Source organism: Thalassophryne amazonica, chromosome 5 (assembly GCF_902500255.1).
Source record: "Thalassophryne amazonica chromosome 5, fThaAma1.1, whole genome shotgun sequence".
In the NCBI taxonomy this organism is placed as follows: domain Eukaryota; kingdom Metazoa; phylum Chordata; class Actinopteri; order Batrachoidiformes; family Batrachoididae; genus Thalassophryne; species Thalassophryne amazonica.
In genome coordinates, this window is record NC_047107.1 from 63,429,637 (window position 1) to 63,449,550 (window position 19,914).

A 19,914-nucleotide genomic window follows, 5' to 3' on the forward strand; every position below is an offset into this window, starting at 1 on the left:
AATGTTTGCCAGATACAAACCTAATATTTGGCATTTCACCATAACTTTGTAATAAGAATAACATATCAAACTGACAGAACAGAACTGAGGGGTGACCTGGGAGCCTCTGGGTGACTTGAGATGGAATGACACATTCATATGATTATCAGAGGCATTCACTAATACCAACACACACTTTTCACTTTGGGAAACTGACTGCATTCAGTGCATCTGGTGAGTCTGCAATTTGTGAAATAGGTAGTTTGAGGTTCGACTGGTATTGGAAGGACCAATTTGGTGAGGAAAAGGAAATGCCCCATCCCAAGTCACGTCAGGATGCATTTTCCCCAATAATGACAATGGTCACAATCATTTGTGTGCACAGTGTTACCTGTTCAATAGACTCCTCCAGACTGAGTTTCATGTTTGCTAATCGGCTGTTTTCCTCCTCCACATCAACAATCAGCTTTCTCAGGAGCATCTGCAATGCACATACAAAATATTAATCTTCACAAAAAAATAATGCTTCAGTGGACTATGAGCCTGATTTACTAAAGGTTTGCGTTTGTAAAGATGTGTGCAAACACCACAGCACTCAGAAAAAAAAAATGTATGCCGATTTACACACTGAGGACTGAGTCTTTCCAATGAGCAAAATAGTACCTATTGCCAATTTACTGCATTGGCCTTCACGTATACTGTGCATCCAGAAAGTATTCACAGAGCTTCATTTTTTTTTCCACATTTTAATGTTACAACCTTATAGAGTAAATTATTTTTTCCCCCAAATTCTACACACAGTACCCCATACATACCCCATGTAAATAAGTATTCATACTTTGTTGATGGACCTTTGGCAGCAATTACAGCCTCAGGTCTTCTTGAATATGATGCTACAAGCCTGGCACACCAATCTTTGGGCAGTTTTGCCTATTCCTCTTTGCAGCACCTCTCAAGCTCCATCAGGTTGGATGGGGAGCATCAGCACACAACCATTTTCAGATCTCTCCAGAGATGTTCAACCGGATTCAGGTCTGAGCTCTGGCTGGGCCACTCAAGGACATTCACAGAGTTGTCCTGAAGCCACTCCTTTGATATATTGGCTGTGTGTTTAGGGTCATTGTCCTGCTGAAAGATGAACCTTCACCCCAGTCTGAGATCAAGAGTGCTCTGGAGCAGGTTTTCTTCTAGGATGTCTCTGTACATTGCTGTATTCAGCTTTCCCTCAATCCTGACTAGTCTCCCAGTTCCTGATGCTGAAAAACATCCCTACAGCATGATGCTGCCACCACCATGCATCACTGTAGGTATGGTGCTTAGTTTCCTCCAAACATGATGCTGGACATTCACTCCAAAGAGTCCAATCTTTATCTCATCAGACCAGAGAATTTTGTTTCTCATGATCTGAGTGTCCTTCAGGTGCCTTTTGGCAAACTCCAGGTGGGCTGTCGTGTGCCTTTTACTAAGGAGTGGCTTCTGTCTGGCCACTCTAGCATACAGGCCTGATTGGTGGATTGCTGCAGAGATGGTTGTCCTTCTGGAAGGTTCTTCTCTCTCCACAGAGACCCTTCTCCCCCAACGCTCAGTTTAGACCGGCAACCCACTCGAGGAAGAGTGTTAGTGGATCCAAACATCTTCCATTTCGAGATGATGAAGGTCACTGTGCTCATTAGGACATTCAAAGCAGCAGAAATGTTTCTGTACCCTTCCCCAGATTTGTGCCTCAAGACAATCCTGTCTCGGAGGTCTACAGACAATTCATTTGACTTCATGCTTGGTTTGTACTCCGACATGCACTGTCAACTGTGGAACCTTATATGTAGACAGGTGTGTGTCTTTCCAAATCATGTCCGATCAATTCAGTTTACCCCAGGTGGACTCCAGATAAGCCGTAGAAGCATCTTAAGGATGATTAGTGGAAACAGGATTCAGCTGAGCTCAATTTTGAGCTTCATGTCAAAGACTGTAAATGTGATTTCTTACTTTATTTTTCATATATTTACAATAATAATAATAAAATCACATCATCATTATGAGGTACTGTGTGTAGAATTTGGGGGAAAAATAATTTACTCTATTTTGGAATAAGGTTGTAACATATAAAAATGTGGAAAAAGTGAAGTGCTCTACCTCTACTGCACCATGGTGAAGACCTTTGTAAAAAAAAAAAAAAAAAAAAAAAAAAACGCAAAAAAAAAATACAGGAGATGCAGAAATCTAAATACAATCTCATTAATTGACATATTTGAGAATAGAAAGATATGTTTTTCATTGAGCTAGGATAAAAATCTTTTGAGGTTTTTTTTTTTTACAAACAGGACAGTATTTTTTTCACACATTCAACTTCTGATATGGCTGGCTGTCTACTTTGTGACATAAGCACACTGTATTTATCAATAGATAATTTATTATTTTGTGTATTAACATACAACCCCTGGCAAAAATTATGGAATCACCGGCCTCGGAGGATGTTCATTCAGTTGTTTAATTTTGTAGAAAAAAAAGCAGATCACAGACATGACACAAAACTGAAGTCATTTCAAATGGCAACTTTCTGGCTTTAAGAAACACTATAAGAAATCAGGAAAATAATTGTGGCAGTCAGTAACGGTTACTTTTTTAGACCAAGCAGAGGGGAAAAAAAAATATGGAATCACTCAATTCTGAGGAAACAATTATGGATTCATGAAAAACTAAAGAACGCTCCAACACATCACTAGTATTTTGTTGCACCACCTCTGGCTTTTATAACAGCTTGCAGTCTCTGAGGCATGGACTTAATGAGTGACAAACAGTACTCTTCATCAATCTGGCTCCAACTTTCTCTGATTGCTGTTGCCAGATCAGCTTTGCAGGTTGGAGCCTCGTCATGGACCATTTTCTTCAACTTCCAAAGATTTTCAACTGGATTAAGATCCGGACTATTTGCAGGCCATGACACTGACCCTATGTGTCTTTTTGCAAGGAATGTTTTCACAGTTTTTGCTCTATGGCAAGATGCATTATCATCTTGAAAAATGATTTCATCATCCCCAAACATCCTTTCAATTGATGGGATAAGAAAAGTGTCCAAAATATCAACGTAGACTTGTGCATTTATTGATGATGTAATGACAGCCATCTCCCCAGTGCCTTTACCTGACACGCAGCCCCATATCATCAATGACTGTGGAAATTTACATGTTCTCTTCAGGCAGTCATCTTTATAAATCTCATTGGAACAGCACCAAACAAAAGTTCCAGCATCATCACCTTGCCCAATGCAGATTCGAGATTCATCACTGAATATGACTTTCATCCAGTCATCCACAGTCCACGATTGCTTTTCCTTAGCCCATTGTAACCTTGTTTTTTCTGTTTAGGTGTTAATGATGGCTTTCGTTTAGCTTTTCTGTATGTAAATCCCATTTCCTTTAGGCGGTTTCTTACAGTTCGGTCACAGACATTGACTCCAGTTTCCTCCCATTCGTTCCTCATTTGTTTTGTTGTGCATTTTCAATTTTTGAGACATATTGCTTTAAGTTTTCTGTCTTGACGCTTTGATGTCTTCCTTGGTCTACCAGTATGTTTGCCTTTAACAACCTTCCCATGTTTGTATTTGGTCCAGAGTTTAGACACAGCTGACTGTGAACAACCAACATCTTTTGCAACACTGCGTGATGATTTACCCTCTTTTAAGAGTTTGATTAAAAACTGACATCTCTCGTGTTGGAGCCATGATTCATGTCAGTCCACTTGGTGCAACAGCTCTCCAAGGTGTGATCACTCCTTTTTAAATGCAGACTAACGAGCAGATATGATTTGATGCAGGTGTTAGTTTTGGGGATGAAAATTTACAGGGTGATTCCATAATTTATTCCTCAGAATTGAGTGAGTCCATATTTTTTTCCCCTCTGCTTGGTATAAAAAAGTAACCGTTACTGACTGCCACAATTTTTTTTCCTGATTTCTTATAGTGTTTCTTAAAGCCAGAAAGTTGCCATTTGTGTCATGTCTGTGATCTGCTTTTTTTTCTACAAAATTAAACAACTGAATGAACTTCCTCCGAGGCCGGTGATTCCATAATTATTGCCAGGGGTTGTATTATGTTCACAGTGTTTGTGTGAAATATCAAAATTTGACCATGAATCATTTGGAGTAGACAAGTATTAGAAGTTCCACTTTTGGCTCCAATGTCTAAATTTTGTTGCGATTTTCAACTATGCTTGTTTGTCATTTGGCAATGATTTTCTTAGATAAACTGTAATGGAATACCTAAAAACTGGAGTTTTGAAATTTCAAATATGGTTTGCGAGTTCCATGCAAACTTTTTGGTTGCCTATAAAAATAGAAAATGTATAACAGGGCAAAATTGGTGGCACTGTCCGAAATTTTCAACTAAAAAAAAATAAATAAATAAAAAATAAAATACAGCAATTTCAGGCAATTTTTACCATATATCAGTACTTTTTTTAATAACATATTTTCATGACTACAGAAAGGTTATAGATCGAAAGCCAACTATTTTCTGTTAATAATGCCACAAAAATGAAACATATCTAAAAAATTGGTTTCCTGAGATTTTTTCACACCCATGTCAGTAAAATGTAACTCAATGCTTGAAGCTTGTCGTAACTAAAAAAAAAAAAAAAAAAAAAAGTGTACTAAGTGTAGCGCTGTGAATACATTCCGGATGCACTGCACGCAACTAAGACCTTGTCCACCCATATGTCCAATACTGTGATTGTTGAACATGCCAGTAGGTGCAGTTTGCGCATGTAACACGATCTGTCAAGGCTAAAAACAATTTCACTGGCTGAATTAAAAAAAAAAAAAAAATATATATATATATATATATATATATATAGCACATTAGAAAACTTTGTGCCAATTTACACATAGATTTAAAGTAATTCCCTAATATCTGTTTGTGAATGAATTTCTTTATTTCCACTCAATCTTCTTTAATGCAGAAATCACCATGATTAAACAATTTATCATGGCGTATTTTTAATGAAACATTCACTGCCTAAATATAATTAAATGTGACACTATTCATGTCTTTCTGTGTAATAGAAATATAAGTAGAAAGTGCTATCCGCATCTGTCCAGTCAGACTTGTGTGTCTGTCAAACATTGTGTACAACCATGCATGGGGGCTAACAGCACCACAGTCTATGGGCAGGACCATCGACAGCTACCATGATTCTCATGTTATACGTCTCTCCAACCACAACCACATAAACCTATAACTATTCACTTCACATTTATTTTTCATGTGCTGTGAAAAACACCTGCATCACAGGAACACCAATTTGAAGATTAAACAGTTTAATAATAATAAATATATTTATTCAGAATATTATAGTTCACCTCAGTTTCCACATGTAAGAAATGGATGCTGAGTGTATTTTACAGCAAGGTGACTTACATGAATAAAATCAAAATCATCTTTAATCATGCAGGTGGGTGCTTTTCACATGCCACACACATCACTTTCAAAGCACCTTTATTTTTGATTTGGTAAATATTCAATAAATTAGATTTTCAGCTAAAATGTGTTTTTGCGCTAAGTTGCAGGTGGTGATTATAAGCACAAAATGAAATTCAGTCATTAACACACATGCACACAAAACCATCTTGCCATCCCAGTGCCTATAAATTTTGAATTACCCATGCAGTTAATCCCTCGTCAAATGGGATCTTAGCAAATCAGGCTCTAAGTGTTTGTGCTGTTAATCTGTGAAACCAGCTGGCCGAGCGTGTGGTTGCTATTTAAAAAAAACTGCACCCTCTCTGACCATCATAATCAATCAATCAATCAATCAATTTTTTTTTTATATAGCGGCAAATCACAACAAACAGTTGCCCCAAGGCGCTTTATATTGTAAGGCAAGGCCATACAATAATTATGTAAAACCCCAACGGTCAAAACGACCCCCTGTGAGCAAGCACTTGGCAACAGTGGGAAGGAAAAACTCCCTTTTAACAGGAAGAATCCTCCAGCAGAACCAGGCTCAGGGAGGGGCAGTCTTCTGCTGGGACTGGTTGGGGCTGAGGGAGAGAACCAGGAAAAAGACATGCTGTGGAGGGGAGCAGAGATCGATCACTAATGATTAAATGCAGAGTGGTGCATACAGAGCCAAAAGAGAAAGAAACAGTGCATCATGGGAACCCCCCAGCAGTCTACGTCTATAGCAGCATAACTAAGGGATGGTTCAGGGTCACCCGATCCAGCCCTAACTATAAGCTTTAGCAAAAAGGAAAGTTTTAAGCCTAATCTTAAAAGTAGAGAGGGTGTCTGTCTCCCTGATCTGAATTGGGAGCTGGTTCCACAGGAGAGGAGCCTGAAAGCTGAAGGCTCTGCCTACCAATCTACTCTTACAAACCCTAGGAACTACAAGTAAGCCTGCAGTCTGAGAGCGAAGCGCTCTATTGGGGTGATATGGTACTACGAGGTCCCTAAGATAAGATGGGACCTGATTATTCAAAACGTTATAAGTAAGAAGAAGAATTTTAAATTCTATTCTAGAATTAACAGGAAGCCAATGAAGAGAGGCCAATATGGGTGAGATATGCTCTCTCCTTCTAGTCCCCGTTAGTACTCTAGCTGCAGCATTTTGAATTAACTGAAGGCTTTTTAGGGAACTTTTAGGACAACCTGATAATAATGAATTACAATAGTCCAGCCTAGAGGAAATAAATGCATGAATTAGTTTTTCAGCATCACTCTGAGACAAGACCTTTCTAATTTTAGAGATATTGCGTAAATGCAAAAAACCAGTCCTACATATTTGTTTAATATGCGCTTTGAATGACATATCCTGATCAAAAATGACTCCAAGATTTCTCACAATATTACTAGAGGTCAGGGTAATGCCATCCAGAGTAAGGATCTGGTTAGACACCATGTTTCTAAGATTTGTGGGGCCAAGTACAATAACTTCAGTTTTATCTGAGTTTAAAAGCAGGAAATTAGAGGTCATCCATGTCTTTATGTCTGTAAGACAATCCTGCAGTTTAGCTAATTGGTGTGTGTCCTCTGGCTTCATGGATAGATAAAGCTGGGTATCATCTGCGTAACAATGAAAATTTAAGCAATACCGTCTAATAATACTGCCTAAGGGAAGCATGTATAAAGTGAATAAAATTGGTCCTAGCACAGAACCTTGTGGAACTCCATAATTAACTTTAGTCTGTGAAGAAGATTCCCCATTTACATGAACAAATTGTAATCTATTAGACAAATATGATTCAAACCACCGCAGTGCAGTGCCTTTAATACCTATGGCATGCTCTAATCTCTAATAAAATTTTATGGTCAACAGTATCAAAAGCAGCACTGAGGTCTAACAGAACAAGCACAGAGATGAGTCCACTGTCCGAGGCCATAAGAAGATCATTTGTAACCTTCACTAATGCTGTTTCTGTACTATGATGAATTCTAAAACCTGACTGAAACTCTTCAAATAGACCATTCCTCTGCAGATGATCAGTTAGCTGTTTTACAACTACCCTTTCAAGAATTTTTGAGAGAAAAGGAAGGTTGGACATTGGCCTATAATTAGCTAAGATAGCTGGGTCAAGTGATGGCTTTTTAAGTAATGGTTTAATTACTGCCACCTTAAAAGCCTGTGGTACATAGCCAACTAACAAAGATAGATTGATCATATTTAAGATCGAAGCATTAAGTAATGGTAGGGCTTCCTTGAGCAGCCTGGTAGGAATGGGGTCTAATAGACATGTTGATGGTTTGGATGAAGTAACTAATGAAAATAACTCAGACAGAACAATCGGAGAGAAAGAGTCTAACCAAATACCGGCATCACTGAAAGCAGCCAAAGATAACGATACGTCTTTGGGATGGTTATGAGTAATTTTTTCTCTAATAGTTAAAATTTTGTTAGCAAAGAAAGTCATGAAGTCATTACTAGTTAAAGGTAATGGAATACTCAGCTCAATAGAGCTCTGACTCTGTCAGCCTGGCTACAGTGCTGAAAAGAAACCTGGGGTTGTTCTTATTTTCTTCAATTAGTGATGAGTAGAAAGATGTCCTAGATTTACGGAGGGCTTTTTTATAGAGCAACACTCTTTTTCCAGGCTAAGTGAAATCTTCTAAATTAGTGAGACGCCATTTCCTCTCCAACTTACGGGTTATCTGCTTTAAGCTACGAGTTTGTGAGTTATACCACGGAGTCAGGCACTTCTGATTTAAAGCTCTCTTTTTCAGAGGAGCTACAGCATCCAAAGTTGTCTTCAATGAGGATGTAAAACTATTGACGAGATACTCTATCTCACTTACAGAGTTTAGGTAGCTACTCTGCACTGTGTTGGTATATGGCATTAGAGAACATAAAGAAGGAATCATATCCTTAAACCTAGTTACAGCGCTTTCTGAAAGACTTCTAGTGTAATGAAACTTATTCCCCACTGCTGGGTAGTCCATCAGAGTAAATGTAAATGTTATTAAGAAATTATCAGACAGAAGGGAGTTTTCAGGGAATACTGTTAAGTCTTCTGTTTCCATACCATAAGTCAGAACAAGATCTAAGATATGATTAAAGTGGTGGGTGGACTCATTTACATTTTGAGCAAAGCCAATAGAGTCTAATAATAGTTTAAATGCAGTGTTGAGGCTGTCATTCTCAGCATCTGTGTGGATGTTAAAATCGCCCACTATAATTATCTTATCTGAGCTAAGCACTAAGTCAGACAAAAGGTCTGAAAATTCACAGAGAAACTCACAGTAACGACCAGGTGGACGATAGATAATAACAAATAAAACTGGTTTTGGGGACTTCCAATTTGGATGGACAAGACTAGGTGGACGATAGATAATAACAAATAAAACTGGTTTTTGGGACTTCCAATTTGGATGGACAAGACTAAGAGTCAAGCTTTCAAATGAATTAAAGCTCTGTCTGGGTTTTTGATTAATTAATAAGCTGGAATGGAAGATTGCTGCTAATCCTCCGCCTCGGCCCGTGCTACGAGCATTCTGACAGTTAGTGTGACTCGGGGGTGTTGACTCATTTAAACTAACATATTCATCCTGCTGTAACCAGGTTTCTGTAAGGCAGAATAAATCAATATGTTGATCAATTATTATATCATTTACCAACAGGGACTTAGAAGAGAGAGACCTAATGTTTAATAGACCACATTTAACTGTTTTAGTCTGTGGTGCAGTTGAAGGTGCTATATTATTTTTTCTTTTTGAATTTTTATGCTTAAATAGATTTTTGCTGGTTATTGGTGGTCTGGGAGCAGACACCGTCTCTACAGGGATGGGGTAATGAGGGGATGGCAGGGGGAGAGAAGCTGCAGAGAGGTGTGTAAGACTACAACTCTGCTTCTTGGTCCCAACCCTGGATAGTCACGGTTTGGAGGATTTAAGAAAATTGGCCAGATTTCTAGAAATGAGAGCTGCTCCAGCCAAAGTGGGATGGATGCCGTCTCTCCTAACAAGACCAGGTTTTCCCCAGAAGCTTTGCCAATTATCTATGAAGCCCACCTCATTTTTTGGACACCACTCAGACAGCCAGCAATTCAAGGAGAACATGCGGCTAAACATGTCACTCCCGGTCCGATTGGGGAGGGGCCCAGAGAAAACTACAGAGTCCGACATTGTTTTTGCAAAATTACACACCGATTCAATGTTAATTTTAGTGACCTCCAATTGGAGGTCACTAAAATTAAAATGCATCATTACAGAACACTGGTACAGGACAATCAACTAAGAGGCACACACAAAGCAACAAAATACTGTGCATTATAAATCTGCAACCAGTTGGTTACTACGAAGCAATTTAAATCACAAAAATATAGTTTTACTTAACTTATCACATAAACTCAGCAGGAAACACCTGAGGTCATTTTAAGAAAGAAATGATGTGACATTATTGACTGAATGATCCATTTCTTTAAATACCTGTATCTGTGTTTTGAACTGAATTGTGTTGCTGGGTCCACACTCAAAAGGCCTCATCTCAAAATCATGACCACATGCATTCTCTGCAGACACTGGTATCAGCTTTAATTTACGTGCCAACTTGTTGTACTCCGTGAGCTTCAACTCCACCTAGAATTCAGGAAATGACAGGACAGTGTGGGAGGAGCAAAAAACAAAGGTGGGAAAGAAGGCAAAATAAACAAACATATGCATATTGAGCATCTGAAAATGTCTGGTATCCGTGCCAGCTGGCCTCATGAAGAAGAACCCCCCCCCCCCCCCACACACACACTTCAGATTATACATCACACACAGTCAGAATACTGAGTGATACGCCACATGTTCCATCATGAACAAACTGCACCGCTGTTACTCTATTGCGAGCGAAACACACACAGTACCTTCTCCTTGACTTTGGCCAGCGCAATCTCTTCATGCCATTTATGCTGCTCTGCATCTTCAAGAGACTTGCTGAGACTGGAGATTGTCTGCTGGAGCTCATTCTTCTCTCTGTTGATCCTTTCCACATCAGCTGGAGTAAACTTCTGGTTCTGCAGAATATGCTGTACTTCATCCCGCTCACGTTTTAGGGACTCCACATGAAGGCCTGCAAAAAGACATATGGATAAACATATTTATAAAACATTAAAAGCTACCATAGAAGACATAATACAATTCCCGTATTTTCCAGAGTAAAATTCTGATGCATTGAAAAATTAGGAATTGGATCTCACATTCCAAATGTCCTCAGGACTGCAGACACTCTGCCTAAGTACCAGCTGACTAAAGTAAACTGAAGGACGTGCTAGTCTGCCACTTTACCAGTGCTGTCTAGCTCATCTGTGACTTCTGAGAACTTGCTCTCGTGGTTGCTTTTGTAGGACTCCAGCTTGCTGCGATAACTCTGGAGCTTCTTGAGGTCTGACTGAATCTTCATCTTATCCATCCTCTTTGTCATGAGACGGTCCTAAACAAGAGACAAAAACTGTAACCTCTGCATGTGAATTATTGCTTACAGGGGTTTTTCTAAGAAAATTTAGCAAGGGGAGTGACACCAGATGGAAGGAAGCAGAGTGACTGAGTGGGTGGGAGCGAGAATTTTATTCGTAGGATCATTCTGGTAGTATGTAAATTCTCTGCCAATCAGAAAGTCAGTACCCACTACGTCATTCACACGATTAGCATTCCAACGCACACGTGCCGAAATGTGAACAATCACTGGTCACCACTTCAAGCTGGACCAGTGCAATGCATCCTGGGTAAAATGTACTGAGAAGTGTGTCCTTATTCTGCAGATTGCAATGCTTTATGCTACTGCTGTGGTGAACATGTTGAAGTTTCTTTGAGCTTGTTAAAATTATGTCCGTAGGCGTTTTTGATGTCTAAATTATGAAACAACATAACACCATAATGAGTGGATGGGTTGTATTATGTGCTTCAAAATGCCGAGCTTCATGCTGTTGCAGTGTATTGATGTTGGAATAATCCCAGAAATTTCTTCTGCTTGTTCACAAAAAGCAGACAATTTAATTTTTTTTTCTGGAGTTTGACTTGTTGTGCACTTCAATCTTCAAACTAACGTATCACTCCATAAAAAAGTTTTAATTTCTTTAATCGAGTGATCTATTACTTTAAAGTTGTTTAAATTAATGTATCACTCCATAAAAAAGTTTTGTTTTATGGAGTGACACCTTAGTTTAAATAACTTTAAAACTGAGGTATCACTCCATAAAAAACACAAAGTTATTTAAAGTATCACTCCATAAAGAAGGTTTAATTTCTTTTATGGAGTGATACATTAGCTTAAAGTTATTTAATTAATGTATTACTCCCTAAAATTTTTTTTATTAGTTTTATGGAGTGATATGTTAGTTTAAAGTTATTTAAGCTAAAGTAACTAATGTATTGCTCAAAAACACTACTGCTTTAAAAAAAAAAAAAAAACACTAAACGAAAACACAGTTATTTAAACTAACGTATCGCACCATAAAAAAATAGTTAATTGTTTTTAATGGAGTGATATGTTAGCTTAAAGATTGAAACGCACAAGTCAGACTCCAGAAAAAGTCTTAAGTGTTAAATTGTCTGCTTTTTGTGAGCAAATAGGAGAAATTTCTGGGATTGTCCCAACATCAGTGCACTCCAACAACACAAAGCTTGGCATTTTGAAGCACATAATACAACCCAACCACTCACTTATGGTATCATGTTTCATAAATTAGACATCAAAACCACCTATGGACATAATTTTAACAAGCTCTAAGAAACCTCAACATGTTCACCACAGCAGTAGCATAAAGCATTGCAATCTGCAGAATAAGGACATTTATTTATCTATCAGTACATTTAACCCAGAATGCATTGCACTGGTTCAACTTGAAGCGGTGGCCAGTGATTGTTCACGTTTAGGTGTATGTGGACTGGTATGTTAATCATGTGAATGATGCAGTGGGTTCTGACTTTCTGAGAATTTACATACAACTAGAAATATCCTACAAATAAAAGTCTTGCTGGGGGGCCCCTGGAGCTTTTGAAAATTTGATGTCATAATGAGGCATTCTGAGGCTTCTTGAAGGACCGGAACAACAACAACAACAACAGTGCGTGGAAGCTGAGTGAAAATAGGACATGTTTATGCATTCGTGCAGTCACTTTGCTACATTTCTATTATTTTGGAAAAAAAATATATGCTGTTTATTATGAACGGGCTTGCCATTTCCAGGCATCGATGTTATGTATTTGCAGAAGAATTGATGGGTAAGGGGAAGCTGTATGCTAGCAATGGGGTGGTGATGGCATTTGGGCAAGAAAAACCCCTGTCTTATACTAAAAACAGGTCTTTTTATTCAGTCCAACTATGATTTGATTCAACATTGAATTTTTTAAGCAACAATTCCATGTCTCATAAAACCTCAGTCACATTTCACTCAACCTCTGAGTGCAGCTGACCACCTATAGATACCTCTGTAATTACACAATAATTTAGCATTTAATTATTTAAAATATTGCACTGAAACTGAGTCAGACCTTAGATCAATGTAGTGAGATTTGATAGTCATAGAAAAAGCACAGACGTTTTCATTAACACTCCTACAGCTGAGTTAAATAACCTACTGTTCAACTAAGAAGGAAACATCATATTTAACCACAGAACTAAAGTACCTCCAAAAGTCAGAAAGGTCAAAATTTTTCTTTTTGTAAACATTGTGTTATTTTGGTGACTAAATTGGGGCAAGAAATTATTGTAACAGCCAAAAGATGGCATTAATTTGTACTTGAATGAAAGCAGAACATAGCTCTCACAGCACACGGACAACAACAATTTAAAAAATCTCAATGTTAGAATTACAGCCTAACTTCGTTTTCAAAAAAGGCATGGAGCACTGTTAAAGCCATGACAAGAGATTAAATTCAGGATCTGACCGTTTGGCTATTCTTTTCCAGGTGTTCAACCTCCTCACTTAGTATTCTGTATTTCTCTTCCATCGTAGCCAGCAGTGCTTCATCAACATTGTATAGCCTCTCTATGAAATACAAAAAAGCACGTATATGCACATTTTGCTCCTTTAAATTTACAGAATTTCCTGGAAATACACATCAAAGCTTAATAAGTTCATAATAAGATGAAACATTTGTTTCCATCTAACACACTTTTTTGCAAAAAAAAACTGCTATAGTCAAAATAGTTTACTTTGTTATATGTATTAAAGAATTTGCTAGCAATTTAATACACATAACTAATTCCAAGAACATATATATTCAAGACTTACTCAATTTATTGACGAGTGCCTCATCATCATCATCAAATGTCTCATCACCCTGTATGAATTTGGAGTAGGTCTCAGCCATGTACTCAAGCAACAGCTGCAATAAAGAACAAATATTAAATAATAATAAATGTAAAAATGAGAGATTATGAGAATACTTTGTGTAAAGTCATTTACGAATACTACTGGAAGCAAGTATACCAATTAGCACAGAAGCACTGCAGAAAACCTCTGTGCACAGATATTTATAACAAAAGGGGAAAAAAACCATACACAATAATATAATGACAGCACACCTGATATAAACAAATATTCACATTGTTAAAACTGATCAAAATAAATTTCTTTTAAGGCCCTCTCTCTATACTGCATTACACTGAAAGGTGTCTATTACATTTTGATTCCTTTCCATATTACAGTGACTCAAAACTTAAACAATTCATTAGAACAGTGGCGTCCAAAGTATTTCAGAAAGGGCCAAGAGGGTGCAGGTTGTCCTTGCAGCCACTGATTTCAGCGGTGATTTCACTGATGAACTCATCCCATCTGCTCAAAGTGATATTAAATCAGTGAAATCACCCTAACCCTAACCCTAACCCTGGCAAAGCTTCTGGGGAAAACCTGGTCTTGTTAGGAGAGACGGCATCCATCCCACTTTGGATGGAGCAGCTCTCATTTCTAGAAATCTGGCCAATTTTCTTAAATCCTCCAAACCATGACTATCCAGGGTTGGGACCAGGAAGCAGAGTTGTAGTCTTACACACCTCTCTGCAGCTTCTCTCCCCCTGCCATCCCCTCATTACCCCATCCCTGTAGAGACGGTGCCTGCTCCCAGACCACCAACAACCAGCAATAATCTATTTAAGCATAAAAATTCAAAAAGAAAAAATAATATAGCACCTTCAACTGCACCACAGACTAAAACAGTTAAATGTGGTCTATTAAACATTAGGTCTCTCTCTTCTAAGTCCCTGTTGGTAAATGATATAATAATTGATCAACATATTGATTTATTCTGCCTTACAGAAACCTGGTTACAGCAGGATGAATATGTTAGTTTAAATGAGTCAACACCCCCGAGTCACACTAACTGTCAGAATGCTCGTAGCAGGGGCCGGGGCGGAGGATTAGCAGCAATCTTCCATTCCAGCTTATTAATTAATCAAAAACCCAGACAGAGCTTTAATTCATTTGAAAGCTTGACTCTTAGTCTTGTCCATCCAAATTGGAAGTCCCCAAAACCAGTTTTATTTGTTATTATCTATCGTCCACCTGGTCGTTACTGTGAGTTTCTCTGTGAATTTTCAGACCTTTTGTCTGACTTAGTGCTTAGCTCAGATAAGATAATTATAGTGGGCGATTTTAACATCCACACAGATGCTGAGAATGACAGCCTCAACACTGCATTTAATCTATTATTAGACTCTATTGGCTTTGCTCAAAATGTAAATGAGTCCACCCAACACTTTAATCATATCTTAGATCTTGTTCTGACTTATGGTATGGAAATAGAAGACTTAACAGTATTCCCTGAAAACTCCCTTCTGTCTGATCATTTCTTAATAACATTTACATTTACTCTGATGGACTACCCAGCAGTGGGGAATAAGTTTCATTATACTAGAAGTCTTTCAGAAAGCGCTGTAACTAGGTTTAAGGATATGATTCCTTCTTTATGTTCTCTAATGCCATATAACAACACAGTGCAGAGTAGCTACCTAAACTCTGTAAGTGAGATAGAGTATCTCGTCAATAGTTTTACATCCTCATTGAAGACAACTTTGGATGCTGTAGCTCCTCTGAAAGAGAGAGCTTTAAATCAGAAGTGCCTGACTCCGTGGTATAACTCACAAACTCGTAGCTTAAAGCAGATAACCCGTAAGTTGGAGAGGAAATGGCGTCTCACTAATTTAGAAGATCTTCACTTAGCCTGGAAAAAGAGTCTGTTGCTCTATAAAAAAAACCCTCCGTAAAGCTAGGACATCTTTCTACTCATCACTAATTGAAGAAAATAAGAACAACCCCAGGTTTCTTTTCAGCACTGTAGCCAGGCTGACAAAGAGTCAGAGCTCTATTGAGCTGAGTATTCCATTAACTTTAACTAGTAATGACTTCATGACTTTCTTTGCTAACAAAATTTTAACTATTAGAGAAAAAATTACTCATAACCATCCCAAAGATGTATCGTTATCTTGGCTGCTTTCAGTGATGCCGGTATTTGGTTAGACTCTTTCTCTCCGATTGTTCTGTCTGAGTTATTTTCATTAGTTACTTCATCCAAACCATCAACATGTTTATTAGACCCCATTCCTACCAGGCTGCTCAAGGAAGCCCTACCATTATTTAATGCTTCGATCTTAAATATGATCAATCTATCTTTGTTAGTTGGCTATGTACCACAGGCTTTTAAGGTGGCAGTAATTAAACCATTACTTAAAAAGCCATCACTTGACCCAGCTATCTTAGCTAATTATAGGCCAATCTCCAACCTTCCTTTTCTCTCAAAAATTCTTGAAAGGGTAGTTGTAAAACAGCTAACTGATCATCTGCAGAGGAATGGTCTATTTGAAGAGTTTCAGTCAGGTTTTAGAATTAATCATAGTACAGAAACAGCATTAGTGAAGGTTACAAATGATCTTCTTATGGCCTCGGACAGTGGACTCATCTCTGTGCTTGTTCTGTTAGACCTCAGTGCTGCTTTTGATACTGTTGACCATAAAATTTTATTACAGAGATTAGAGCATGCCATAGGTATTAAAGGCACTGCACTGCGGTGGTTTGAATCATATTTGTCTAATAGATTACAATTTGTTCATGTAAATGGGGAATCTTCTTCACAGACTAAAGTTAATTATGGAGTTCCACAAGGTTCTGTGCTAGGACCAATTTTATTCACTTTATACATGCTTCCCTTAGGCAGTATTATTAGACGGTATTGTTTAAATTTTCATTGTTACGCAGATGATACCCAGCTTTATCTATCCATGAAGCCAGAGGACACACACCAATTAGCTAAACTGCAGGATTGTCTTACAGACATAAAGACATGGATGACCTCTAATTTCCTGCTTTTAAACTCAGATAAAACTGAAGTTATTGTACTTGGCCCCACAAATCTTAGAAACATGGTGTCTAATCAGATCCTTACTCTGGATGGCATTACCCTGACCTCTAGTAATACTGTGAGAAATCTTGGAGTCATTTTTGATCAGGATATGTCATTCAAAGCGCATATTAATCAAATATGTAGGACTGCTTTTTTGCATTTACGCAATATCTCTAAAATTAGAAAGGTCTTGTCTCAGAGTGATGCTGAAAAACTAATTCATGCATTTATTTCCTCTAGGCTGGACTACTGTAATTCATTATTATCAGGTTGTCCTAAAAGTTCCCTGAAAAGCCTTCAGTTAATTCAAAATGCTGCAGCTAGAGTACTAACGGGGACTAGAAGGAGAGAGCATATCTCACCCATATTGGCCTCTCTTCATTGGCTTCCTGTTAACTCTAGAATAGAATTTAAAATTCTTCTTCTTACTTATAAGGTTTTGAATAATCAGGTCCCATCTTATCTTAGGGACCTCGTAGTACCATATCACCCCAATAGAGCGCTTCGCTCTCAGACTGCAGGCTTACTTGTAGTTCCTAGGGTTTGTAAGAGTAGAATGGGAGGCAGAGCCTTCAGCTTTCAGGCTCCTCTCCTGTGGAACCAGCTCCCAATTCAGATCAGGGAGACAGACACCCTCTCTACTTTTAAGATTAGGCTTAAAACTTTCCTTTTTGCTAAAGCTTATAGTTAGGGCTGGATCAGGTGACCCTGAACCATCCCTTAGTTATGCTGCTATAGACGTAGACTGCTGGGGGGATCCCATGATGCACTGTTTCTTTCTCTTTTGCTCTGTATGCACCACTCTGCATTTAATCATTAGTGATCAATCTCTGCTCCCCTCCACAGCATGTCTTTTTCCTGGTTCTCTCCCTCAGCCCCAACCAGTCCCAGCAGAAGACTGCCCCTCCCTGAGCCTGGTTCTGCTGGAGGTTTCTTCCTGTTAAAAGGGAGTTTTTCCTTCCCACTGTAGCCAAGTGCTTGCTCACAGGGGGTCGTTTTGACCGTTGGGGTTTTACATAGTTATTGTATGGCCTTGCCTTACAATATAAGGTGCCTTGGGGCAACTGTTTGTTGTGATTTGGCGCTATATAAAAAAAAAATTGATTGAATTGATTGATTGAATCGTTAAAGTACAAGAATTCTAAAGACATCAGAATGTATTTTCAAAAACAGATGTGTTTTCCTATTGGTGTTCCTGTTCTTGTGTTAAAATAGTCCTATTTTCATAACCACTGAATATTCTCATTAAAGGTTTCAGATACTAATACTTTTAGTCAGTGCATAGTGCCACTGATTTTTTTAAAATTAAACTGTGTACCTTGTTATATTCAGTCCCTTCCTCGATGACACCACCGCCATCAAAGTCACTTAGCAGCAGCTCCTGTTCGTCCAAACTCCCGTGGATCTGACAGATCAACAAACACAACGCTTCCACACTTCATTAAATGCAAACCACATATAGTGTATTACAGAATAATTATCAGGATGGTCATCCTGCCTAAACCAGACATGTCGACTATAGTCTACATTGAATCTACATTTGTCCTTTACTGCCTTTTTATTGTTGTTGCTTATTTTACAAGTGAGAACATTTATATCACATAAAGTGCCAAACACCTTGATGCACATCCAAATCAGAAAAACTGATTTGGTTCTTCCTCTTTACAACTATATGCTAATTAATTAATTAGATAATTAGATAAACAGTCAACTCTTGACGACAGTGCAACGTGCGCCTCACCTTGACAAGATCAATTAGCCAAATGACAGCCCCAAGAACCTGAGGCCAAGTATGTGGAGCACCGACAGAATACATAGAACTCTTGGACAGTACAAAGGGATACCTTCAATTAGAGAAATACACAAATAAGTAGCTGTCGTGTTTTACCAAACATTAGGACAAAATAAATATAGAGACTTGTAGCATTTAAATGCTTGTGTCCACCAATTCAAGATAAACTGCTGCTGTTTCAGCTGATCTGCAACTTCTCTAACATGTCTATCTTCACCAGGATCAGCAGCATGGACATGTTGCCCAGACCATCGTGCCAACTCTAATCTTCTTAGCATTTATACCAGCCCAGATCCCCACGCCACCATGGGCCACTCGATACACAACACTGACATCAGCAAACCGCTCACCCACACAACGCCACACACGCTGTCTGCCATCTGCCCTGAATGGTGAAAACCGGGATTCATCCGTGAAGAGAACACCTCTCCAACGTGCCAGTTCGTCATCAAATGTGAGCATTTAACCACTCAAGTCAGTAACAACGACCTGCAGTCAGGTCGAGACCCTGGTGACGACGATGAGCATACAGATGAGCTTCCCTGAGATAGTTTCTGACAGTTTGTGCAGAAATTCTTTGGCTCTGCAAACCGATTGTTGCAGCAGCTGTCTGGGTGGCTGGTCTCAGACGATCTTGGAGGTGAACATGCTGAATGTGGAGGTCCTGGGCTGGTGTGGCTTACACATGGTCTGGGGTTGTGAGGCTGGTTGGATGTACTACCAAATTCTCTGAAACGCCTTTGGAGACGGCTTATGGTAGAGAAATGAACATTCAATTCACAGGCAACAGCTCTGGTGGGCATTCCTGCAGTCAGCATACCAATTGCACGTTCCCTCAAAACTTGCGACACCTGTGGCATTGTGCTGTTTGATGAACCTGCACATTTCAGAGTGGCCTTTTATTGTGGCCAGCCTAAGGCACACCTGTGCAATAATCATGCTGTCTAATCAGCATTTTGATATGATACACCTGTGAGGTGGGATGGATTATCTCAGCAAAGGAGAAGCGCTCACTACCAGATTTAAACAGATTTGTAAACAATATATGACAGAAATAGGTATTTTATGTATATAGAAAATGTTTTAGATCTTTGAGTTCAGCTAATGAAAATTGGAGCAAAAACAAAAGGAATACGTTCATATTTTTGTACTGTGCAAGTAAATGTTAGGGGGAAAAAAAAAAGACATAATTCCATTAGATGGCACAGCTATTGGGTACTGTGATCCTACCAAAACGCTCAGTTAAAAATTCAGTTTAATTCATAGTGTATGGTATCAGTTAAAACTCAAACCCAGAACATAACATCACTTTTGAAAGCACTCAGGCCTTGAACTTTTT

At 38.6% G+C, this 19,914-nt stretch overlaps 1 protein-coding gene across 1 annotated transcript in view; it reads right to left on the minus strand.

Annotated features, from left to right (window-relative positions):
- The window catches only part of ndc80 (NDC80 kinetochore complex component), a 38,688-nt gene that overhangs the window by 9,441 nt on the left and 9,333 nt on the right, over positions 1–19,914 (minus strand). Inside the window, exons 6-13 of the mRNA XM_034170431.1 lie at positions 18,525–18,627; positions 18,102–18,188; positions 13,681–13,774; positions 13,334–13,434; positions 10,733–10,877; positions 10,312–10,517; positions 9,890–10,039; positions 371–460 (exon numbers count right to left, since the gene is read on the minus strand). Of these exons, the coding sequence (XP_034026322.1) occupies positions 371–460; positions 9,890–10,039; positions 10,312–10,517; positions 10,733–10,877; positions 13,334–13,434; positions 13,681–13,774; positions 18,102–18,188; positions 18,525–18,627 (976 nt within the window). The remainder of the gene's footprint in view (positions 1–370; positions 461–9,889; positions 10,040–10,311; positions 10,518–10,732; positions 10,878–13,333; positions 13,435–13,680; positions 13,775–18,101; positions 18,189–18,524; positions 18,628–19,914) is intronic.